General features: G+C 41.7%; 1 protein-coding gene and 1 pseudogene across 1 annotated transcript; both read left to right on the top strand.

Moving 5' to 3' along the window:
- The first annotated feature begins 376 nt into the window (after positions 1-376).
- On the top strand, positions 377-1352 carry LOC147898182 (uncharacterized). The gene has a single exon (XM_087379072.1). The coding sequence runs from the start codon at positions 555-557 to the stop codon at positions 1188-1190; it is 636 nt and encodes a 211-aa protein (XP_087235198.1). The 5' UTR covers positions 377-554; the 3' UTR covers positions 1191-1352.
- Positions 1353-11583: 10231 nt separating this feature from the next.
- Positions 11584-25579, top strand: LOC147898181 (G-type lectin S-receptor-like serine/threonine-protein kinase SD2-5; annotated as a pseudogene).
- The last annotated feature ends 1031 nt before the right edge of the window (positions 25580-26610 follow it).

Below are 26610 nucleotides of genomic sequence, written 5' to 3'. Positions count from 1 at the left end.
CTGGCGGCCATCGTCAAAAGGGTGCAAGGCAAGGCTGTTGTCTCAGGTGGCCCAATGGGAGGGTTGGGCACGGACGTCGAGAAGAAAAAATTATGTCCGCCATAGGAAGGCCGGAAAAATCCATGGCCGTCTGACAGAATCGTGCGCGAAATTTTTCAATTGGGTTTTAAACCCTCGCCAACAAGGCTCCCAGATTGCCAACACCAAACGCTGAGCCAATCACACCTTGCTGACATGCATTTTGTGCCTATATCATGGCCGTCGGGTGATGTGAATCCCCAACGGCCATCTCTGAAAAGTGTCATTTCCTCATGGGCGCCGGCTGATGTGAACCCACCCTAAGCACCCACCTTGATGGCAAAACCTGGAAGCTACAAGATTTTTGGGCTAGGGCATTAAGTTAGGGCTATTTACCTTTGGACATTTTGAGTGAGAGTCCAAAACCCTTGAAGCTGCAAGGTGTGAGAGCAGTTTGCTTTGCCCTTTGAAGCTCTCTGCTGTAGCTCGTTTAGCTCCTGCAAGCTTGCCTTTAAGCTTATCTCCGGAGTCTCACCATGAAGCAAGCTTCTTTTGCTTTGCGATTCCTCTCTCACTCTTCTCCACAGAAAGCATTACCTTCCCATCGTATTGACTCTTTTGGGCAGTTCTGCACAGGTCTGAAATCCGCCAGGGGTTTTGCAACTCAAGATTTTGATGCTTTGGTGAAACACACGGCCTTTTCCCCCCTTGCGCAGCGTTCCCGCCCTGCCTTCTCTCAGGGGCTCCCCGCTCTCTGTCGCAAATTTCTTGCTCGCTCTTATGTTAACCCAGCGGAGAGGAGGAGGCGGATGAATGCTTTGAGAATGGAGCAATCTGATCCTGATGAGGAAGCACGGCGTATTGATATGGACCCGGCAAAGATGCTTGACAAGGGCACGCCAGGGACTCACCAAGCTATTATCAAGGACGTAATGCCCGTTGGCTATTTTGTGAACATGCCCAGTGGCAGAGAGGGTTACCTTCCAGCAACAGACCTTGGTTTTACGGGTGGTCTGGCTGTTCTCGAGCGCCTATTCAAGGTGGGGCAGGAGATAACTGTTCGAATCACAAGCACTGGTGGCGGTCGTGATATAATTTCTATAAAAAAGCCAGAGTTTGCGACGGACCCTGACCGATTTCGTATTGGAGCGAACCTCAGGTCTGACAGATGATAACATGCACAGGCTGGAACAACTTAACCTCTCAACGGATGGCAGCTCGGGACATTGCAGCTGCCTCCAGGAGGATCGATTGGATAGTTTTCTGCTAGATTTGCACGTGATGCATAATTTTGCAATTTCTGGTATCTGTTAGTATTGACGAACCTTTTAAGATATTGCAGTTGTGAGTTTTTGGAGTGATTAGCTTGTTTTAAAACCTAACAAAAAAATGTATTGGTTTAGTCATTATCCTCACGGTTGGCTTGGTTTTTTCGAATGGATCTAAAGTGTGGGCAGTGATAACTCCTCAAACGAGGATTTGCTACTTTACAGCCTCTAGCCCGCTTGTCCAAGTACAAACTGTTACCTCGTAATTAGGGAAAAGATGACTATGGGATACTGATATAACACTATCATAAGATTGCTCCCAGTACTTCGAGGTAAAGAATTGGGTACCATGTCAGTGTTACACTTAGTGGGAGGTTTTCGAGTTCGAAGTTGCCTTATAATGCTAAGCTCTAGGCTATTTTGAAAACTCTGTTTGCCTAGTCAGAGCACTTTTCTTCATTCCAACTCATTTTAACATGTGGTCGACTAGCCTCAAACGAGCTTTTGTTAGGGGATGAGAGCAACGTTTCTGGTTTTTGAACTCTTGCACATGGTCGGAGTGTACAATTATGGTAACGACGGGTATGGTATTTTGCTTTAATGACATAGTTAGTAGGAGCAACTGTTTCGATGACGGTGTTATATCTAAGAATCGAAGAAATCTGGTAAATTATTGATAGGTGGCAGATTCTTACAGGGCAAAATGTATTTTTTTGTGAATGAGAGTGCAATCAAGGGTAGTTATTGGGTTCGTAGAAAATATTTTGAAGTCCCAATTCGAGTAAAGCTTTAATTCCAAGGGACGATAAGATACGGAATCGTGGATATGGAGTTTTGAGCGTAATTTTGGCAGAAGGGTTGCCTGAATGTGAGATGTATTTAAGGAATACCTTTATTTAAAGGGTCGAACTGCCTGAAGTGTTTTGTTTAGCGAACAAGTATCCAATGAAATGAACTTGAAGAGATTTGATTCTGCAAATCGTTTGCAAAAGCATGTGAAGGTGGGGATGGAGTACTGGTGGAGCTTCTCGAAGTTGTTTGCTTCCTATTTTGTGGGTTGTGGGGTGAATGCCTTTCAGTCCGGCTGCCTTAATCATCTGTCTTGACTGCCTAAAGTGAAAACTGTCAGCAACTTCAGTTGGAGGCTTGAGAACTAGATTCATTAATTAGAAATTGTTTTCCTTGGGATTTCCATTGTTGAAATGAATCTAAATATCATTGAATCTGGTCTCAATCTTAAATAAAGGGAGCTCTTTCTTTCAGTGTGCTTTTTTATCGTACTGGATATATGCTTGGTCCACCATCCTTAAGCGGCTCCCTCTTCGTCAATTGGACAACAGATTACCAAGGAAAAGATGTTTCAGTTCTTGTAACCATGTAGGATCATAGAGAGGATACACAAAGCATCCATTACACATGCTGGAACTATTCAATTCATGTTGTTGCTAACGATTGTGCGCTTTGCTAGTGTGTCCTACAAAATGAACTTGCACGAGGTCAATGTTAAAGTCTAGGACAGTCCAGCTACTTGTTATGCAACACAAGTAGTGGGTTGGATGCTTGCATGACAATGCATGTATGAGCCGCCTGGTCCACAAAGCATGTACGGTTGTGAGAATGCACAAGCTAGTTCGACAAATTGTGGACCAAGATGTTTTGTTAAATCATTAGCCATGCTAGTTACTTATTAATCTTGAGGATATGCCCAAAGAGAACTTGTGACAGGTGATCGGGAATCTTGTTGACACGCTAGTGAGCTCAACATGACTTATTTTTATGGAAAGAATTATGGGCTACCCATGTGCCATGTGAGTTGCTCATAAAGGAATCTTTTTTAAACTCTCATAAATCCATAAAGCCTTTCTTCCATCCACACCTCCGTATGTATAACAAGGCGGCAAAACTACTACGACCTTGCTTTTGATGAAGCTTCTTTAATGAAAGGAAGAGTAGATGGATAGCAAGAAGACGGAGCTAACCTAACATTTTAATGTCATTTAAAACACTAATGACCTCCTTAACAAAGTCATCTTGAACAAATACAAACAAAAAACATTGAAAGCCCTTTGGACAAAAACCCCCACCCTTGCCCTATTCAATGCTCACAGAACTCGGTTGAGCATACAAAATTCCCGGTTCAAATTGAAAAATTCTAGCCAGAGTTGAGGGCTACCTTTAATTTTAAGGTAGAGGATTTTCATGTTTTAGTTATAAATGTCCGTTAGCCTATTATTTTTATAGACTTTTATAATTCCATCCTGATTCAATCTTGATGTTACCTTTATATTTCAAGGCTCATAAAAAGGTTTTTTTGGAGCACTGGCCCCATGCATTAGCAGGGCCAAAAAGGCTAGCCACATATACAAAAGAGCATTGGTGTAAATACCTATATGCATAAGGGCATGGAGGGTGAAGCCTCAAGCAGTTCTAGGCATACGGTCAATGACACTACTAGGATTATCATTGAGAAGAGCAAAGGAAGTTCAATTCTTGGGTACAATTGTTGCTCAAGACACGCGAAGGTGAATTGCCAAAGCTTACAAAGCTTTTATACAGTATGTTAGGTGACAGGGAGTACATGAGCTACTCTTTGTGCACCTTGTGCAAGGCAAACTAGCATCAAACATCTAGTGCGATACTTTGAATCTATGACCAAATGAAAGATGACTTCTTTGTAGGTTTGCAGAGGAGATTAATAAACATGATATTAGGAATCGATTGAACTATGCAAAGCCAAAAAGGAACGAGTCTATCTAGGAGGTTGTGCTATGGATGCTAGCACACATCAATCAGACACTATACCACAGAGTGCACTTAGCCATTCAGGAGGTTGAGTCTAGACTTGTAATAAATCAAAATATGAATCCCATTAGAACTTACGAGGACATTGCCCTTGAGAAAGGAAGCCCAGTACCAATACCAAGATTACCGTGAAGTTGAAGGGTAGTGACAAACACGCAAATGCCTCACTACGAGCTAAGGATACTTTGGCTGCTAAGCTACATAAAGATCTTCATGATCTTGGCATCAAAGGAACACAAATTCCTAATGAGAAATGTGTAATAAGGGCTAGAAACCTAGCCATACAAAATCAAAATTTTGAGCTAGCTATTGTGAAATTTGTCCACGGAAATGAAGAGTGCTAATATAAGAAAAAGAGAATGATTGCTACCAATCAAGTCTCTTGAGACAAACGAGTGTTTCTGGCTCTTGGGCATGCAATGAACAAGTGAAAAACATCCTCTTTGGGACTATGATATCTTTTACACATGCCATCTTCTTTTCCAGGATGCTCACTCCTACAATTAGTCCACATAGCCTTACGAAGGATTAGCCATAAAAGCGTTGACATTTTTTCATGAATTTTCTTATCCCACATGAGTAAAAATCCTTTTCTCCATTTGAACTTTATGCTTGCATCCTCCGCTGCCAACTTTTAGTTCTGCAAGGTTGCAAAATTTTCTATTTCTGAGTCTATCTCCTAAGAGTGTGACTTTTGTTCTTGCTTTCCTCAACATCTCCTTTGTCTTCGTGTGTTCTTAGTTTCTTTCTATAGTTGCTCTTTTGATTTAGATCTTTCTACTATTTGTCACAATTTCATTCCTATCCCTTGTTGGTATAGGCCTTTGTACATTTCCAAAGCAGCAAATTGAGTTTTAACATATAATGCCATCACCCGCAAACTTCAGCAGTGTTGTCGGATTGAAAATGGAGGAGTAGAGTTTCTGATTGGACATTTTGGGTAAAACCCCCCTCCATCGATCCATCGATATGCTATAAGACTTCTATCCTCATCTTCTCTCTTTGCATTGCACCTAGTTGTGAACCCTTCCTTCGTCTTCACACAGGTGCATACTGTTCTTCTAAATAAATATGGAGATGGTAAAGTCTTTTCTTGGTGGATTGTTCTTCATGATGTGGTCGCATGTTGCCATTTTTTTGAGCAATGTTTTCCCATTGCTTCACACCCTCGTCAACTTTTTATAAAAAAAAAGTGTTAGTAATGGACTTATGGTGATAAATCCATGTTAATCTTTCATGAGGATGTCTAAAAATTTGAAAACAAAGATTCTTAAAGGTTAGTTATAGGAACCTGACCAAGGAATCTTATGGCCTAGATAAGTCAACAACGATAAGTCTATGTTTATCTTTCATGCAAACGTTTAAAATTTTGGAAAAAAAGATTCTTAAATGTTAATTAAGGGATCTTGACATGAAAATATATTACATGCATGAGTCAGGACTAGGAGAAACCCACACTAAAGAGAGAATATCATAGCAACCTTTAATGCCAATTCATTTTTATAGATTTTGGAGCAAAGAAAAATAAGGAATTGTGAATTTCTTACACGGCCCTAAAATGAGTTCTCTTTTCTCCTAATGTTTCAGAAATATTCGAATAGTATGAGTGGTCGAATCTCACACCAATTGTCTGCATGGCGACTGTTGAGAATACTGCACTAGAAGAACTGAATAACTTCCTAGAATTATAGGTTGTTTAGCCGAATCCAGAACCAGATGAGGTGGAAGTCTCCCTATACCAAAAATATGGGGAAGAGCTGATCATCAAAGTAGAATCGCGTTATGAATAGCAGATGCAGAGAACATCTTGAGTCAAAGAAGCTGATATAGAGGAATTGAATCTTGGAATTGAGGTAGTCCAAAGCCAGTGAAGATCAGTGTCCATGCAATAGGGGAATTCTAGGAACATTTAGTGGCTCTCTTGGCAGGAGTACTGAGATATTTTTGCATGGGACTACATCGATATGAGAGGAGTCCATCCAAATCTTTGTGTGCACTGAATCAATTTGAAGAAGGACGCCAAGCCAGTAATACAACATCGTTACCGTATGAATCCAAATTACATGAAGCTAGTCAAGAAGGAGATTGATAAGTTGTTATAGGTGGGATTCGTTTACCCAAATGATAAGATAACTTGGCTGTTCCCTATTGTCATTGTTCCCAAAAATAATGTTAGGCTTCACATCTATCTTGATTACCATAAGCTCAATGCTGAGAAAATTATAGACCCCTTTCCTCTCCCATTTTGTGACACCTTGCTAGATGTTCTGGCAGGTCATGAGATGTACAATTTCCTGGATGGGTTTAGAGGCTACAACCAAATACATATGTTAGAGGAAGATAAGGATAAGACCACATTCATTATGTAATGCAGCATATTTGCCAGTAATGTGATGACCTTTGGATTGAAGAATGCTTCACCAATCTTTCACTCATGGATGGTTGTGTTTTGATAGGTATCAAACAATTTGAATCCGGCCAAGTGTGCCTTTACTAGGAAATGCGCTGGGGGGGGGGGGGGGGGGGGGGGGGGATGCCATTTTAGAAGAAGGAATGCCCATTGGTCCCTGAAAAGTTGAAGCTATTGAAAAAATGCTAAGGTTGAAGCTATTGAAAAATGCTAAAGTTGAAGCTATTGAAAAATGCTAAGGTTCCCCAGAATATCAAGGAGTTGCAATGTTTTGTGGGTCAAGTAAAATAGCACAATCGATTCTTGCAATACTTATCATATATCTGCTAGCCACTCACTTGGTTGGTGACAAAGGATGTTCCATTTATCGGGGGGGGGGGGGGGGGGGGGGAGCAAGAAAGATAATTCCGAATACTCAAAAAGATACTTATGGTGTCCTTGGTACTACAATCACCAGATTTGGAGTTTGGACTTCCATGTGTTTGTTGCTTCGGATATAGCCATTGGAGCAGTGTCGATGTGAAAGAGACCAAAAGGCTAGTATCAACTTGTATACTATGCTAGTAGTGCTAAGAGAAATTACTGTGTCATAGAAAGGGAATGTCTTGGCATTATCTATTCCTTGGGAAAGTTCCACCATCATTACAAAATTGTCTTTCATGTGGATAGCTGAGTAGTACTATTTGTAAGACAAGGCACAACTGATGGGTAGGTTGGCCACATGCATATTGCTGTTGCAAGAATTTAAGTACACATGGATACTATTGTTGCAAGAATTTGAGTACACCATAATCCATCCATCAGGAAGCCAGCACTTGGTTTAATCCGATTGGAGCAAGATGAGATCCTAGTGGAAATCCCTGATGATTTGATGGTGGATACAACTTTGTTTGAGATAGAAACAATCTGTGTCACGTATTTATACAATCGGATGGTAGAGTTCATGACGGATGGAGTGTACTTGAAAGACATGTTTGTGGATCAAAGAAAGCATATTTCTTTAAGGAGTAAGCTATTTCTTGTTATTACAGGGATGCTCTATTGACATCGTATTGACCAAGTGATACGATGTTGTGTATTGGATCATGAGCAGAAAGAAATATTAATGGAGGCCCATCAAGGTGCATCCAGTGGTCATTTTTTAGAAGAGATCACGGCAAAGAAGATTTTTAAAGCTAGATTATGGTTGCCAATGGTGATTAAGGATGCACATGATTTTTTCAAACATTGTTGGTATTGCCAACAGGATGGCCAACTTGACAATGCTGATTGGATGCTAATCAATCCGATTTTGCCATAGGAACTATTTTCAAATTTGAGTTTGGACTTAATGGGTTCATTCAAACCAATAGATTGATACAAAGGAAATAAGTATGTAGTGATTGATGGCTACAGATTACTGCACCAAATGGATCGAGGCACAGACATTACAGAACAATTTCGCTTCAAGTACAACAAAGTTTCTGTATAAAAATATCATCACCCATTTTGGATGCCTCGATGAGTTGGTTTCTGATTAGGAAGGACATTTTCTCAACAAGACTATCAAGGAACTTAGAGAGGTGCATATGGTCATTCACAAAATGTCAAGCTGTATCACCCATAAGGAAATGGCTAGATAGAAAGCAGCAACAAACTATGAAGAGATTGATGAAGTTTAATAGTGTCAAAAATAAGAAAGGACTGGGATACAAAGCTAGATTCGGCTTTTTGGGTATACATAACTACTTTTAAAGTAAGCACTGGAATGACCCCATTCCGATTGGTTTATAGGCTCAAGCTCATAGTGGCAATGGAATTTATCTCTTCAAGTTTATAGATTGTGGAAGAGAAAATGGGTCTAGAGGAGTCTATGTAGTTCCGATAAGAGCAATTGCTTCGTCTGGAGGAAGACCGAATTCAGGTTAGGTATATCACTCAAGTGATTCAGGTACACAAAAGAGCATGGGTGAACCAGAATATTAAGTTCAATATTTTCAAAAAGGGTGACTTAGTTATGTTTTATAATTCCAAATTGGGGCATTTTCTAGGAAAATTGAATCTTAGGTATCATGGGCCGTATTGTATTGTGTAGGATTTGAAGCAGGGAACATGATGGATTGTGGATCTACATGGCAATGTGTTTTCGGCATTGGTAAATGGTTTTCATGTGAAGCCACTTATTGTTCTAGGTGAACCACTGAATCATTCAGAGAGTCCATAGTCAAAAGTCCTAGTCGAGGTAGTATTTTAGAATATATACGCTAATGGGAGGGTGATGGCGACACTCCATATTCAAACGAATAATAGTTGACATGAGTGAAAGTATGTGATAAGATGTTAGAAGTTGCATGAGCCTACATTATTGATTCATTTTACAAACATGCTTGTCTCTGAGCTACAATAGCCTAGTTAAAAGTTGTAGTCGGGGTAGTATTTTAGAATATATACACTGATGGGAGGGTGATGGCGACACCCCTTATTCAAACGACTAATAGTTGACATGAGTGAAAGTATATGATAAGATGTTTGAAGTTGCATGAGCCTGCATTGTTGATTCATTTTACAAACATGCTTGTCTTTGAGCTACATTAGCCTATGCAAAAGGTCATTTCTATCCTATCTGTGCTCACCATGCGAGGTTCTTTTGAATCCTTATGCTAACTAGGAGACTAGAGATACTGTGAGTGCAACCTCTGTTATTCAGACACACACAAATTTTATGCACTCTGTCAAACACCATGACTAAATGCAAGGTTTCTGTGTGTTAAGAAACCATGCTCAACATCATGTGATAAAATGTGCATAGCACTAACACATATATAGTGCTATAAAGGAAAGGGTTAGATTCCCTAGCTTAAAAGGGTTTGTACATATTCTATGAATTCAACAAAACTAGTGTACGGTTAGTTGTTTGTGGTGTGCTCTCTAGCTATGCCCTCCCTCCTCATCTCCACTCTTCTCCTCTCCCCTCTTCATATTTGTCATGATACTTGCACCAAAATGTGTGTATGATGTGATGAGCCCGTAGAGCATGAAAAATTGATAGTTTTTCCTTTTTGGAGTGCCCTCAAATTCTTCATGGATTAAGAGATATGGCTTGATCTAGGTGGAGGGGCAAAAAGGTTGAAAATGATGATGTGGCAATTGTGTTCACATGTAGAAACTATTCCTAGCAAGGGGTGTGCCTGTGAATCATAGTGATAAGATGGGAAGCTATGTGCATATGCAAGGATTGTGTGTGCTTGGAAGGAGGTAGCAATGTGGGCTGTGCCACATGATTTGATTTCACACACACATGCCATCATTTAAAGCCTATTTGGCTATTTTCAGGCATTGTGTACTTTATTCAAGCCTTGTAAAGCCTCTTGGCATTATTTGCCACCCACGAGCCTTGTAATAGATTTGATTATATATTGCAGTTCTATCTTCACCGAGATAGTTCGGATTTCACTTGACATAGTCAGTGTTTTGTAGTTGATTCAAATAGTGACTTCACAGATAGTTTGAGTACATTTCTTGCACCATGTCTATGACTAGCAACCTCAATTTGGAGGCATCTACTAAGCTAGACAACTCCAAGTATGGCACATGGAAATACCGAATGGAGACCATTCTTGTACTTCAGGATAAATGGGGGTATGTCGATGGTTTCACACCTAGACCATTGGATGATCCAACTAGCAGTAGCTCTACTCCACCTATTGCCACAACACCAATAGTGGGATCTAGAACGGCACCAACAGTGACTGCACCTATAGCAGATCCTGCCATTGCCTGAGCATAGGCAGAGTGGGATATGAAAGACAAGTATGCATATCATGTGTGCAAGATGTCATGCTAGGATAGCTCAACACAATCAAGACATTAAAAGAAGCATGGGATATGTGAGAGTGCTCTCAATGGAAGCAAGAATGGAAGAAGGAGGGAGAGAGATAGAGAGCCACACAAGTTTGGTGGGTGCAGAACCACCCTAATCTTCTTTTCATTCATTTATATATGTGTTTGAGTATTGTACATAACCGGGGTAAAGGCACAGTGACCTTTAACCCCCACAACCTCCCACTTAAAGGACAATGTGCCTTTAAGGGAGAACAATCAGTGAGCATACTATCCAATGCCCATCAATACACGACAATACTCAAACCGCTGACTAGGTAGACTCTTCGTCAGCATATCTGTAGGGTTATCATCTGTATGAACCTTGACAAGCTCTATGCGCTTGTCCTCAAGTACCTCCCTGATGAAATGGTACCTGACCTCAATGTGTTTGGTCTTTGCATGAAAGACCGGATTCCGTGCTAGCTGAATAGCACTCATGGAATCACTATGCAATGTCGGTACACCTGTATGAATCCCCAAATCTCCCACTAGCCGATCAAGCCATATAGCCTCCTTGCAACCCTCTGTGGCTGCAACATACTCAGCCTCTGTGGTAGACAAAGCAACGCACTTCTGTGCGCGAGACATCCACGACACTGCACCACCTGCAAAGGTGAACACATAACCAGAAGTGGATCTCCTACTATCCACATGCCCTGCATAGTCTGAATTGCATAGTCTGAATCTGTGTACCCAAGTACACGCATGTCTCCTTTACCAAAGCAAATGCACATCTCCTTGGTACCCTTCATGTACCTCATGATGCACTTAACTGCCTCCCAATGCCTCTTTCCTGGATTAGCCATATATCGGCTAACAAATCCCACTGCAAATGCAATGTCTGGTCTAGTAGCTATCATAGCATACATAAGACTCCCAACTGCTGATGCATAAGGAACCTTGGCCATCATGGCCCTTTCCTCATCTGATTTGGGACTATCTGTGTGACTCAGTTTCACATATGGAGGGAATGAACCTCACACCCTTGGAAACCCTTGCTAGCATGAGATCCTAGCCATAGATTTATCCTTAACCACCATGAGATGGCATGAGAAACTATGAGACTAGATGTATCCTTGACACTGCAAGAGGCAACCCCTTGAGGGGGGGTATGTTGGGATAAGTATGATCAAGGGCTTGCTCTATGGTGCATGTGTGTATCTACCTATTTGTAGCTGCCCCTCCAGCAAATCTTTCACTCCTATTGATTTAGCACGCCCTTTCATGGGCTGTCAACGTGCTGTCACGCTACAGTGCTCAAGCAACGGACTGAGAGGTCAAACTCTGGTGGAATTTCGTAATACTACCTTCATCTCGTTGCCTGGAGCAATAGCACGCTTTGCCAAGAGAACTGCTCTTGCATGGGTTTTTTCTACCAATACAACACTTCCCTCTGCATACCCATACTCGATGGAACAACCTTAAACAGCATAAGTTTGGTCAACGTTTCCGATCCGAATTTCTCTACCTATTTAAAGGTTCAAAATCACACCAAAAAGAGAAATTTTCTCATGCTACTCATCACTATGATCAGTAGCATAATTATGGTCACTTGCCTGGCTGTATTTTCTTCGGAAATTAAAAGAAGCACACCTGGGCTTGGCAAAGCTCCTCGATGCACTACCTTGGGTCCTAACCAAGTACTAGTACCGCGACCCGGAACGAATCACAAATGGGTTTAGCACGTTATTGGGTTCAGGTGGCTTAAGTTTACAGTGAGCAAAGATGTTGTTTTTTATGAGATGAGCAGCTGGTATAAACCAGTAAATGTGATTGATGATGTAGATGCACAAAATGGTAATGCTGCACAGAATTCACAGCAGCAATCACAAAATATTATTGGACTTGTAGTGTCCTCTAGCAGTGGTTCACATACTTTGCCATGGACAGGCAGATTGAGATCAAGAGAATCTCCTCAAAGCAATGCAGATAGTGGTATGCATGTATCACGAAAAGGAAAAGAGAAGGTAGATCAGCCCATGTTTGATGTGAATGCAGGTCACTCTTATGTGGATGGTGAATCTAGTGGCTCAGCAGAACAGAGCATTGATGATGAGTTGGGTATTCCTTCTGTTGTTACGCCTGGAGTAAGGAAGACCAGTGATGTTTTGAGAGTACCTAGAAGTGAGCCTATTTTGCGCAGGTCTACCAAAGCTAGGTATCCTATGGATAGGTTGAAATATGATGGATTTACAGCCATTCACTATGCCTATATGATCAAAGTGATACAGGAACCAGAACCCACTTCTTTTGAGCAAGCCATGGGAAAAGAAAAATGGGAGAAAGCCATGGATGAAGAAATGGATGCCTTGGAAGCAAATGCTACATGGGAATTGGTGCCTTTGCCTAAAGACAAGAATGCAATTGGCTGTAAGTGGGTTTATAAGGTGAAGCACAATGCAGATGGTTCTGTGAACAGATACAAGGCAAGATTAGTTGTCAAGGGGTATGCACAGACATATGGCATTGATTATGAAGAAACATGCAGTCCGGTTGCAAGGATGGCAACCGTAAGAGAAGTCATTGCTATGGCTGCATCAAAGGGATGGTCTTTACATCAGATGGATGTAAAGAATGCCTTCTTGCATGGTGATTTGCAAGAAGAGGTCTTTATGGAGCAGCCACTAGGTTATGTTCATGCTGTTCATCCTGAGTTTGTTTGTAGGTTGAAGAAAAGCCTTGTATGGCTTAAAGCAAGCACCTAGAGCATGGTCTGACAAGATATGGTAGTATCTTGTCACTATTGGCTTTCAGATTTTTAAGGCAGATTTCTCACTTTATGTGAGAAAAATAGAGAGGTATTATGCTGCTTGTCATTTATGTTGATGATTTGATCATCACAAGTGATAGTGATGAAGATATCCTTCATGTGAAAATGCTATTGAAGCAGAAGTTTGAGATGAAGGATTTGGGAGAGCTGCATTATTTCTTGGGCATTGAGGTGATTAGATCACCAAGTGGGATACGGCTCTTGCAGAGGCAGTATGGATTGGACATGCTGTCCAAATATGGGATGACAGGCTGTAAGCCTATTTCAGTTCCTTTGGAGTAGAATGTGAAGGTAAGCGCAGATGCAGGTGAGCTTCTAGAAGACCCTACTATGTACAGACGCATAGTAGGAAGTTTCATTTATATGACTATTACCAGGCCAGATTTGAGCTATGATGTTGGATTGGTAAGTCAGTTTATGCAGGCTCCAAGGAAACCGCATTTGGATGTGGCTAAACGCATACTCAGGTATGTGAAGTCCACATTGCAATATGGACTATTTTATGAGACCGGGGTTCAGATACAGTTGCATGGATACACTGAGGCTGATTGGCTTGGTAGTATTTTTGATAGACGATCTACCAGTAGAAGATATGTGTTCTCTTTTGGGAGTGCTACAGTCACTTGGAGCAGCAAGAAACAGCCTACAGTTTCCTTGTCGAGCAAAGAGGCTGAGTACAGGGGTGCAGCAATAGCTGCATGTGAGGTAGCTTGGTTGCATAAGCTACTTTATGATATGCATCAATCTACAGATGGGCCAGTTTTCATTTATTGTGACAACATGAGCAGTATACACTTGGCAAATAACCCAGTCTATCATGCTAGAACAAAGCACATTGAGGTGCATGATCACTATGTGCGGGAGAAGGTTTTACTAGGTCTTATTGATCTAGTTTATGTCAGCACAGAGGATCAGGTAGCTAACATATTCATGAAGGCATTGAGCGCAGAGAAGCTGCACAAGTTCTGAGACCTGCTTGGTGTGTAGGAATTGGGATTGAGCTCAAGGAGGAGTGTTGAGATATTGAGCTCCACTCGTGATATGCCAGGGTGACCGTTGTGCATTTATGTCACCGACTTGTTAGCTGCAGATGCAGTTGGTATACTGCCCATGAATAATAGCTGAATGATAGCTATCCTTATGTACTTTAGTTCGTGGCTCAGTTAGCATGCCACCTTAGTTAGCTGAGTTTGGTTTGAGACCCACATATAGGGTTCTTCTATTTCTTTGTACTAGAGTTCTTTTGGCTTTTACAACTAAGAAGAGAAAAACTATTTTCAGCCTCCACCTTTGTGTGTATTCCCCCATTGTGTATGTGAGAAAGCTGCAAGTGAGACTCCTTCCTTCTCTCCCACTATCTTCACATCAACTTGTTACAAGCCTGCCCCCTCCTCTTCTTTGGTCCAGCTCCATTCTCCCTCCATTTTTCAAATGTGGGAACTCATTTGGCAGCTTCTCTATCCCCTCCTACTCTGGTCTATTGTCTTTCTTCCTCTCCAGCACCTCCTATAGTAGCTGCTCATTCTCTCTCCATTCCTAGCTACAGCACCTCCTATAGCAGCAACTGCTCATCCCCCTCTACTCTTTCTCCCTCCTTTCCTAGCTACAGTACCTCCTGTAGTGGCTGCTCATACCCCTCTGCTCTTTCTCCCTCCATTCCTATCTACAACACCTCCTCGAGTAGGTGCTCATCCCCCTCTTCTCTTTCTCCCTCCATTCCTAGTTATAGCACCTCTTGGAGCTTCTCTCAACTTTCAGTTGCACCCTCTATACCTTCTTCCTCTCTCTCCCTCTATCGGTGCTGCTCTCTCCCTCCAAGCTGCACTTTCTAGTCCACTATTGTTGTTGGGACCTCTGTACAAGCATGGTGAGGAGACCATACATGTACTCTATCTCCCACAGGAGCAAAAATGCACTAGGTGAATGGGTGCCTTGCACCTATAGCTTGAATGATTGGATAGTCCTGAGAGGATCTACCAAGGGTACATAAGCTTCCCAAGAGCAAAAGAGGTGATCTTTTGCATGAATGGAAGGGCCACATCGTGAAGTTCAAGCTTGGGAAGAAAGGATGGCTTGCAAAGGTGCAACACATCTACATGGGGAAGGACATGCGCCTTCCTCCATCAAGTAATCAATCGACAATACCATCACATTGTAAGTCGGCATTTTGTGTAAGATTTCTAAGTGTAATGAGTCAGTTTGAAATTGTATTTTGAAATAGCACCAGTGTAATGAGTCAGTTTGAAATTGTATTTTGAAATAGCACTTGTGCATAGCAGATGTATTTCCTTCAGACTTTGAGGAGTGGGAACCAATCGAGTGCTTCTTAGATAAGTTCACTGCCATTCATGAGGATTTAGGAAGGCAAATGCATGCTGGAGAGAAGTCCTCTACTTTGAAACAGAGAAATATCTATTGGTATAATGCCAAGTACATTACTCCAAGGACGGCATCAGGCTATGGCCATCTTCAATGCATTGCAACACCACAACTTGAAGACATGGATTGCAACATGGTGGACACAAAAACAGTGCAATCATACAAGGAAAAGATTGCAAAGGATGTGGGCATGGCCATGAAGTTTACATTTGGCTCTAAATGGGTAAGGTTGTCTTGGTTTATGCCTCTACACATTTTTGCTTCTTGTTTTCAGAATATCCAGATGCATAGAATAAAAACCATGTGGTCATGCATGTGCCTACATGAGAATGCCCTTGAGGAATTGCTTGGGGTGAATTGGGGAAGCACATCAGGTGAACAAAAGGGCAATCTGTTTCAATGCCATGTATGTAAGGACAATGTGGTTGTCAAGTACCACATCTCCCACCAAATGTTATATTTTTCTTTCCAATGTAGGCACTGGAAGAAAACACGTGGCAATTGGCTCCCCCTTGACTTTAACGATGATGATAATATGGGGGTAAGTTTATGTATTGATTCTCATTTAGGAGATGTCAATAAGAATGTGACTTTCACGTCACAGTGGACTCTCAGGGACGTGCGGGAATACCTATTGGTCATGGAGGATGGCATGTCTGAGTCCTTTCACTTTACCTTAAATGGTGAAAAGGTAGGAACGCGTGCAGAGAAGTGCATGCATAGTGTCACTTTTATCCCTCCTGCAATATTGAAGATGATAAACAATGTGGGGTGGAACAATTGTGGATTTTGACATTTTCCAATTCATAGTGGTGCAATTAATTTTGATGTTTTGAATGGTTTTGTTTCATGTCAATGTCAAGTTTTGCCCAAAAAAATATACTTCATTTTATTATTTATATTTAAAACATTTGGGTATATATAGGTTACAAAGTTACTTTAGTTTCAAAGTTTCACTATCATAGCCATAGTTCTCCTAGCTACCAAACTACCATGGATTCTGCTAGGTCTGCCTTCCACGATTTATACTCCTGTACTCCATTAGTTGATAGAGAGGGGAGTTATTTCCAATCTTTGATAAGAGCATAGATGTCCTAGGCACCTACTTGGGAGCCCGAGATGATTTTGAAGACCTCATCAAGTACATGTAAGACCACATCGCGAGTTTTGCATATCAACTTGATGAGTCTACAAAAAGATGGGTCCCAATTGATTATTTGAAGTACTTGTTCAATCAAGAACCAAGGTTTGTGAAGCATTTAGATCGCTTTCGAGCCCAACTCACACCCCTAGGGTTTAGGGAGGTGAACATTGATGACCTCCTAGCATGCGGAGTCGTCAGAAACACAAGAAATAGGTTCCTATCCTAGGAAATTATCTTTATTTTTCTTCTCCGAGAGGGACAAATGGAAGAGGAGGCCTTGACCTCAAGCCTTGACGCTGCCCCTGCACTTTTTGGTCCTCTTATTTCTGTAGATGAGCCCACCATCTACAATGAAGAGCCCATTGATAAAGAAGCTGAGGAGCGGGAAGCTGCGTTGGCCCTGGAAGTGCTTGAGAGACCCCCTGAATCCCATTCTACTTCTCAAATTCCATCCACCCTGGGCACCACCTCTGTTGACCCCGCAGTAGTGATATGGTTTCTTACTCCCCTTCTTGTCAATGGAGAACAATACCTCTTTCTCCATGACATCGAGGTTATGTTTTATCTCTAGGAGGACAAAGCTCTTGGTGTCCTATGTGGATCCCGTGTGGATATGAGGTGGACATGACTATGCAAGAACCTGGGTTTTTGGGAGTAGATGATTCAATAGAAGAGGTTCTTGCTTTAACACTGGCCAAAATCAAAGATGCAGAGACATCAATCTACTCCAACCTATCTGATGTTCCAGAAGAAGCCTCCACATCTCACTTCGGACAGCAGGAGGCGTCTAGATCCATCCTCATTGACAAAGAGGAAGGCATTAAGCATGATGACTCCATAGTGGTAAAAAACTATGAGCTTTGAATTTCTTCTCTCTTAGTATAATTTTGCTTTCTCGGCATTCTAATGTAATGTTGGACTATTGCAGGAGGCATTTGAGGTCGACCTCTTCTCATATCGGCAACACCTTGTTGGCAGTAGCTTCGGTCGAGATCACTCATTTGCACATTACCTTGGCCAAGCAAAAGGGTACTTTGTGGTGGTTATCCACAAAAAGTTTTTGCCACATGGCACTAATGACCTCCTGAAGTGCAAGGCCTTATTACGAGTGATTGGTCATGCTGACATCAATCACAATGCTGACAAGGTCATTTTGGTGAACCACATGGCTACCCTCAATGCTTTTGGAACCAATTTTCAAGGTATGGCATTGACGGTAGTAGCCACGTCCCTAGCTAGCACAATGAAAATAGCGTAGATGCTCTATCAACTAAGTTTAGAGCTAGGAGTGTATTTGGGAATTCAAAGCCCGATGTTCTCAGTGTTTTAGAGAAGATAGAAAGGCTGTGAAGCCTTATTGTATATAACTTTTATTTTATATAAATACAGATATAGTTTTTATACAGTGTCCCATTTTGTGTTCTTTTACAAAATTTATTTTATACTGTCATTGTATTTTGTAGCTTTAATTTTTGTTGGCATTAATATTTTCATTCACTATTCTGTTCAAAAGCATGCTATCAGATAAATTTTTGCACTATAATGGTCATTTATGAGCAATCCAGTAAGAATCTCACCCTAGCGCAATTAGAGTAGAGAATATGGCGGAGAACTCGTTTCCCTCGTAGATCATGGAGGTCAAGGGTTGAGGGACTAAGGGTTTAGGGAGAGCATAGGAGTGGGAGTGGAAGAAGGTATAAGAGCATGTAGAGAGAGAATTTCTTACAATTCCTACATGTGGAGAGAGAATCTCTCCAACTTGTATAAATACCCCATAATGGAATGAAGCCCACACTCTTTGGGGAATTGTTATGAGTTCTACTTTTGTATTCCAAGTAATTATCTCAAAGTGTCATGCTTCCTTGCACTACACGTCCAACAGCATGTCCTAATCTTGCAACTCCTCCTCTTCCTCTCCTCCTCCTTCCTCTTCCTCTCCTCCTCCTTCCTCTTCCTCTTCTCCTCCCTTCTCCTCCCTCTCCTCCCTTCTCCTCTTCTCTCCTCCTCCCCTTTCCTCCTCCCTTCACCTCCCTTGTCCTCCTCCCTCCTCCTCCCTCTCTTTCTAATCCCTCCTCCTCCCTTCTCCTCCCTCTCATCCTCTTCTCTCCTCTCTCTCCTCCTCCCTTCTCCTCTCTCTCCTCCACTCCTCCCTCTATGGCGCGTATGATGCCGAACACTTTTCCCTTCTACACCACGACAAAAAAACATTATTTGACCACTCAAATTCACACTGAACTTGCATAACTGATGGAAAGCATCACATAACATGTATAATAACATGGGAACAGTAATAGAACATAAAAATATCTTTTATTCATTGGCCTCAAAGGGCAGAGATTTACAAAATGATTCTGATTACACCAAATGAACCTAAACAACATCTAGGGCCTAAGGGAGGGATCAGAGCAGATGCACTTGGTGAGTGCAAGGTCCTTGTCCATTAGTGTTACTCTTTTGGCATGGATAGCACATAAGTTCGCATCTTTAAAAAGACCTACTGTCATCTACTCTGTTGCCTCCTGAATTGCTCCCATAGGGCCTGAAGTGAAACGCACATCATCCTTGTAATGCTGTGTTATTTCATGTACAACACGCTGGAAGGATACACGAGGAATGAGATTGTCCACAGTGGTTTGGAACTTGCAGATCTCTTGAACTGCCTTCACGCCTGATTTTTTGTGCTTCTTAATCTTTGGGGGACCCTACACCAGCCTCTAGACATGGCTCCATGGCCTCTTGTCCACTTTTAACTTCTTAAACCTCTCCTCCCTTGCAACCTCCTCTTTAGACTCCTCTTCCTATGTCTGGTGGGTCCTTCAAGGTGGCCTGTCACGCCTAGGGGTCTACTTTGTCCTTAGTCCCTTTACCTTTTGATGAGGCTGTGAGATAGCAGGCTGAGTCTCTTACTCAGCTCGTACTAGAGGCTCCTCAAATGTGACAATCTCGAGGCACAGAGGGTTGATGGTGCTCTTCCATGTGGTCTGCTTGGTTGGAGGATTGGGGCCAAGGTTCATTATATCTGCAAGCCCGTCAAATACTTCCTCTTGTTGTGGCCCCTTTAATCTCTCCATCTCCTCGCTTTGCCTTTCTTGCTCCCCTTGTTGGTCTAGATGCTCCATGCCAAGACCCCATGGAGGAGGGAGGGGTAGTTGATCATGTACGATTGGACTATTTTGTCCCTCTTGGGAGACCTCTCTACTTCCATGGTTAGTTGTGTGGAAGGACTAAGAGGGACCCTTGATCGTCGTGCTTGGATCCTTCATTGTGATGGGATTCCTCATGGTGCTGAGATCCTTGGGATTCCCTATGAGAGTCAGATGGTGGGGAATTTCATTGAAAATTTAGGGAACTAACCTGCAGCCCGTACTCTCCTCTTTCCGACACCACTATTGGTTGACAATGCATCCATAGATTGCAATTGTCTTTTCCTCTCCTTTAGTCCCAAAGGTGTTCCCTTCAACTTTTGTACTCGTTCTATCGACTTCTCTTGTTCCTTCTCCACAGCACGTTAAACTTGGCCATAGATAGACCTTTCCAAATCTTGTTTGTTTTTAGCGAGCTTTTGGATTGATTCTTCCAATCCAAGTCCAGTGCACGTGCTTTGTCACTGAGTTCTTTGTTTTGCAATTGGAGATCCTGCATACTACTATGCATTGCCACAATAGTAATATTTCCCAAATGTGCAAGTTCTTCTGCTTGGGCTCTCTGCACCTCGCTTGCTTACATAGCCAATGTCTAAGAATGGTTCAATCGATTGTAATAACCGAGCAATCCAGCATGTCCATTGCCAACAAACCAAACAACATCATGCATTGTATAAAAGGGAGGACTCTTTTGGGTGGCAGGGTCTAAAGGATACAAGTTTCCATCCACCCAAAGGTCAAGATGCTTCTTCCCTTGCAATCGAAGACTGTGGAGCACACTTTGAGAAGTTCCACTTATCCCAAATGGCGGGTGCTTGCATATTTTGCCTCGAGTTGTAGGTTCACATGGTACTTGTTGGATATGTCCTCAAATGGTCAAAGAGAGGTATCAGTGATGCAAGCTAAAATGTAGGGGAGAGCTAGCAAAGATGGAGCAATGAGAGGGAGAGAGTAGCAAGGAAGAGGGAGGAGGAGAAGCAGATCAAGGCAAGAGGAAGAGGAGGAGGAGAGTAGGGCGACAGGTGTAGAAGGGAGGGAAGGAGCTGCTGCAAAAGGGAGGAGGGGAGAGATGCTACAGAAGGGAGGAGGAGGGGAGAGATTCTGCAGGAGGGAGGAGCAGAGTAGAGGGAGTAGGGTGGCTAGAGAATGAGGAGAGAGGAAGGAGGGAGGAGGAGCCAAAAGGAGGAGGAGGAGGGGAGATCTCCCCTAATGTTCATTTTTTAATTTCACGATTTCAATCAGTAACTGTTATTTGTCTTAAACCAACACCGAGCTGGGTTACGACAATCACATTAAGTCCAAGCCATCCCAGTCTAGAAATTAAGTGGTATATGACCCGAATTGCAGGAAATTAAATTTAACTAATTTAAGTACTAAGAAACACATTAATTTCAAACACTGGGACCATCAACAACTAATGTCTATTCAACCACGCTGGTTTAGGACAATCATATAGCTGGTGATTGAGCTAAAAGCAGCCAGAGTTGCATAATGTTCCGAGATGGTTTAGTAAAATAACAATATATTGCTTTTCTATTGTGAAATATATTACTGTTAATTTTACTTAACCACGCTACGGGGCTAGTCAACAAATAATGTCTATTCAACCACGTTGGTTCAAGACAATCACATAACTGGTGATTGAGCTGAACCAGCTACAATTTAACTAATGTCCATTCAACCACGTGGGTTTTGGACAATCACATAACTGGTGATTGAGATGCAGCCGTGGTTGCATGATGTTCCAACCACTGGGATGGTTTAGTAAAATAACAATATATTGCTTTTCTATTGCGAAATATATTGTTGTTAATTTTTGCTCAACCACGCCACCGAGCTGGTTAACAACTACTATCTATTCAACCATGCTAGTTCAAGACAATCACATAACTAGTGATTAAGCTGAACCAGCTACGGTTTAACTAATCTATTCAACCACGCGGGTTCAAGACAATCACATAACTAGTGATTGAGATGAAGCAGCCATGGTTGCATGATGTTCCAACCACCGGGATGGTTTAGTAAAATAACAATATATTGCTTTTCTGTTGCTAAATATATTGTTGTTAATTTTTGCTCAACCACACCACCAGGCTGGTTAACAAAACTACTGTCTGTTCAACCATGCTTGTTTAGGACAATCACATAATTGGTGATTGAGCTGAACTAGCATATAGTTGCATGATGTTCCAACCATCAAGCTAGCTTAGGACAATCACAATTAGTCCAAGCCTCATTTAAGAAATAAAATAAGTAAACTATCTCAAAGCTCAATCACAAACAACCACCGTGTAGGGTTAGACACCATTGACCTACGTTGTATCAAGCATGTGTATGATGTGCTCCTCAAACACCTTGCGTCCTATTTGCTTTTTACAAATGTCCTTTCTATTTGGAGAAACTCTCGCATTTTTGTGCCAAAACATCGTCACTCTAGCAATGACTTCCGCACTTAGGCTGTCTCTCCTTTTCTTGCGTTCTGTTAAAGCCCACAGACTTCTCGAATCGGGATGATTGTGCATTGCTTCTACTCTATGTGCAACCACACTGGAGCCACGTTGGTCCTTCTGATCTTCAACATTGTGCACCCGAGCCGTTTCTCCTTTATTTCAAGGGACACCAACATAATAGTGTCACCATCTTTGCAGCTAGTTGATCTAAGTTGTGCACCCCTTTCACTTTTTGTAGGCCATTTCTCAGGTTAGAGAGCATCGCCTCTTGGACATGTATCTCTCAAGGTGTTGATAGGGTTGTTACTCTACGAACTTTAGGGTGTAGACTAAAGCTTATGAAGACTCGAGACTGATATTCACCTGAATGGCCTAATGTTGCTACCTCGATTGCTCCCACCAATTGTGATACCACACCTCATGTTCTTCGCTCCGACAGTAATGATCGAATGTGTGCATCTGCAACGGTTTCTTGCCTACTGCTCTGCAAGGAGTCTTCTTTCTTCTCGTTGTTTCTCCCTTCACAAATGTTGCAAAAGTGTCTTTCGTTGTCGTTTCGATCCCATCCAAGTGCTTTCCTTGACTCGCAATCTATTCCTTGTGCCTTGACCAGCCTTTTGAGCTTTCTTGTCTCACAGCCTCTGTCTTCTTCTCTTACAAGCCATGGCGAGCTGTATGTTGTCATTCATGCCATGGCCACGATCAGTTCGGAATAGACCCAGAGAAGCTAGCTTGTGAGGTGAGCAAATAATAGAAGATAACCTACCCAAAAGAAGACAATGCTAAACCAACATCTGCGCAAGTTCAAGTCGAGATGCATGTGGGTTACAGGGCGTGGGCAGGTTGCAAAGTACTTAATATTCCAAGATTCGATGGACGAGAGGTGTGAAAATTTAAAATTTGCAGGAGTAGCAAAATTTTCAACCATCGGGTTTTTCCCCCTCTGACGATACATGTCAGTAGAATTGGATATCTCAAACAAGTGCAATGTGACCTCAAATGCTTCAAAACACAAATAGGATAAAGGACACGCTATCGGATTTGATGCCATGTATATGAAATGCAATGACCTTTGGCATGCTTATGAGCCATATTGCAACCAAGTGCATGGAAAAAGAAACAATTCAAAATTGTAAATAGTGTTGGATTTATTAAAAGGTCTTTGCATATGCACAAATTGCACATTTTCAACTTCTTCCATTTTAGGGTGAATCTAGATACCAATATCAACAACTATCAATGTTTTAAGATCACCATGCAGTAGTCCCACTAGTTTGGATTCCAAATTTTCAATCCGTTTTGGTTTTCATCAAATCAAAAAAAAGTTATGGAGTGTGTCCTCAAATGGGTGTGCATCACTTTAGCACAACATTGAAGGGCCGCTAACCCATGCCTAATATTCTCATTTAGGTGTGTGAGGAGAAGCTAAAGTAGTATACTTTTGAATGATTACTTGGTTGCATGTATGTATAGAACAAAATTTTGATGTTTTTGAATAAATTGCTATATCTTCTATAGTTTTCAGGATGCATGCTTCACATGCAACATAGCACTTGTAATGCTTTAACGGTCTCATTCCAAATCCTTATTCCATAATTTTTTGGTCTCGTAAAATTGCCTGAACCTCACCAAAAATGGCTACACCCAAGCAAACAATGACCTCCTGGTGCCACATAGGAGAGCAGGATGTCAAGATCTAGAGTCATTGCCGAAAAGAAGGAGCGTTTTTAAAAGATTGGTTCTTTTTCAACAAGTTTTGTTTTATTATGTTTTCCATTATGAGCATCTGAGGGATTATTGATTTGTATGGTTATCTTTTCAAGCACTAATAGAAAGTTCTCTTATGTGGAAAAAGAAACATTTCTAGAGCAACGAGCCAATGGTTCATGATTCTCTCATTTGGTCAGATGCCCCACATCTCTTCAATTGTCCTTCTTTAGCGCTTTTAATTCCTTCATGGAGAGAATAGATGCTAGGGGGTAGTGGTATGCCACGTGTTCACACATATGAGAGGTGGATTTTTTGAAGTAGAGGCTGTGTCCACATGGAAAATCCAAGGTGTCTTTTATGTTTGTCGAGCAGGGGGAAGCGTCCAAAGGAGTGAGTGAGAATTTTGAGGCTAAGGTTTGTGGATTAAAGTGATTAACTAAGGGTATTTCTCTCGTTCGCAAAGTTCGTGAATATTGTGGAGCCATGGAAGCTCATGCATCTGCAATTGTTCTTGTTATCACACTCTCCATCCTCCTCCTGCCGCCTCCTCCACTCACAGCAGGTAGCCAACTCGCCTTACCGCCTCCTCCACTCACAGTAGCTAGCCAACTCGACTTACCGGAAGGTTGGCACATCTCATTTGATCTTTCTTTCGGTTCCCTCTCCTCACTCGACTTCTCCAACTCGGATCCAGCAATAAAATTCTATCCTATCCTCAGCACTTCTTCTTTCACCTTCACACGTATAAGGGTGTTCTTCCAGATGCCACAAAAGTGGCTGTAGGAAGTTGAAGAACACATCTCAAAGCCAAAAAGAGTTTCTTGCAGAAGTAGCCACAATTCGTGGAACTAGCCACTTGAACATCGTCTATTTATTAGGCTTTTGCTTACAACGCGCTGATCGACTGCTCGTCTATGAATACATGGAAAACAGCTCCTTGGATCGTTGGCTATTCACGAAAGAGCTTGATTGTGTTCTTAGCTAGACTACACGCTTCCATGTGGCCCTTGGAACAGCTAGAGGGCTTGCCTACCTACACGATGATGCCCCGCAGCCCATTCTACACTTTGACATTAAGCCTCAAAATATCTTACTCGACAAGAATTTTCAGCCCAGATTGTCTCACTTTGGCATGTCTAGACTGATGGATAGAGAAACATCCCGAGTGATGACCGGAATGAGAGGAACACCTAGGTACATGGCTCTCGAATGGTTAGGTGACTCTGTGGTTAGCAACAAATGTGATGTTTATAGTTTTGGTATGGTGCTGTTGGAGATAGTGGGAGGGAGGAAAAACTTCGAGCTTTCACAGATGGCTTCGAATGAATACAACTTCCCTTGTTGGGTTGCTTCAAAGTGCAAGGAGGGAAAGATGCTAGAGGTTATTAACAAGCGCTTGCAAGAATCATTTGACAAAGAACAAGCAAGGAGGATGATTTATGTTGCATTTTGGTGCATTCAATTTGATCCCAATAAGAGGCCTTCCATGGGAACGGCTCTCAAATGGCTAGAAGGAAACATGGAGATAGAGGCTACATTGTTCACGCTTGCTCTAGAAGGACAAGTTCCTGCTAACTTAGTTGGATGGGAGGACAAGATCCCACCAAGCTGGCTACTAATTTAGAAGGACAAAATCCTTTGGATGGCATGACTAGTGTTCAGCTAAATTGGGCTCTCATGAGTTAAAATGAGATAACCCAATGACTTAAATTCCTTCCAAAACCACTTACTACTCATTTTGGGCAAAGTAACTTTTTTAGATTTAAATTTGGCCACTTCTCTTTGTAAAATAATCTTGCATATAAGTGTTCCTAAGCAAGTGTGACTAGTGTCATGATTTGGACATTTGATCATTTGGTCATAACAGTGATTTGTGCAGATGTGCCAACCTATAAATGGCTTGGTACAAGACATTTCATTTAAGAAGAACATTTTTCCATTAAAAAATTTGATGTAGGAAACCTAGGCAAGACACCCCTAGCCAAGGATTTACAAGGGATTTAGATCGTTTGATTTAAAATGGTGATTTAAATCAATTTAATCAATTCAATTTAAAAAACCACTCAATGAAGGAGAGTTTTTCTTCAGTGATTGGTGGATTGGTCAACGCCCATCAAAATATGGTTTTCTTACTACCATGTTATAAATTTACTACTTTTATATGGTATACCATGCGAGAATTGGAGATATTAAGTGCTCTAACTAATTAACACATTTTGCAAATAAAAGCAAGTGTTTTTAATGATTTGAATCATTTCAATGAATAAAATGGATTTAAAACATTTTTAAACGTTTAAAAAATCCTTTCCCTTAGCTTGCAAAGCTATCCTTCCATACCAGATTCCCTCTCCATGCTTTACATCCAATCAAAAATTCTTTTGTGCCATATACTAGGACAATTGTTGATTCCTACACTACTTGAGAATCTTTGCTCCAAGATTTGAAAACCCTTCCATTCTCATCTTCGGCAATCCAATATGATATCACGACCATTAAATTGTAACTCAGAGGTTGTGCAATCCACAAACTGTTGTCTTCTTTGCAAATGCAGCTCTTGATCACGAACCTAGCATGTCTTGCCTAGCTTGTTTTTACCTCATGTATGTGTGTCACTCAAAGGCTTCACACTGCTTCTCTATGACAATTTGTTGCTTT

This window comes from Dipteris shenzhenensis, chromosome 9 (genome assembly GCF_047967505.1).
Source record: "Dipteris shenzhenensis isolate YYH24624 ecotype China chromosome 9, Dip_SZ_1.0, whole genome shotgun sequence".
NCBI classification, from domain to species: Eukaryota; Viridiplantae; Streptophyta; class Polypodiopsida; order Gleicheniales; family Dipteridaceae; genus Dipteris; species Dipteris shenzhenensis.
The sequence above is the reverse complement of the archived record's forward strand: the minus strand, read 5'-3'. Positions and strand labels throughout refer to the sequence as shown.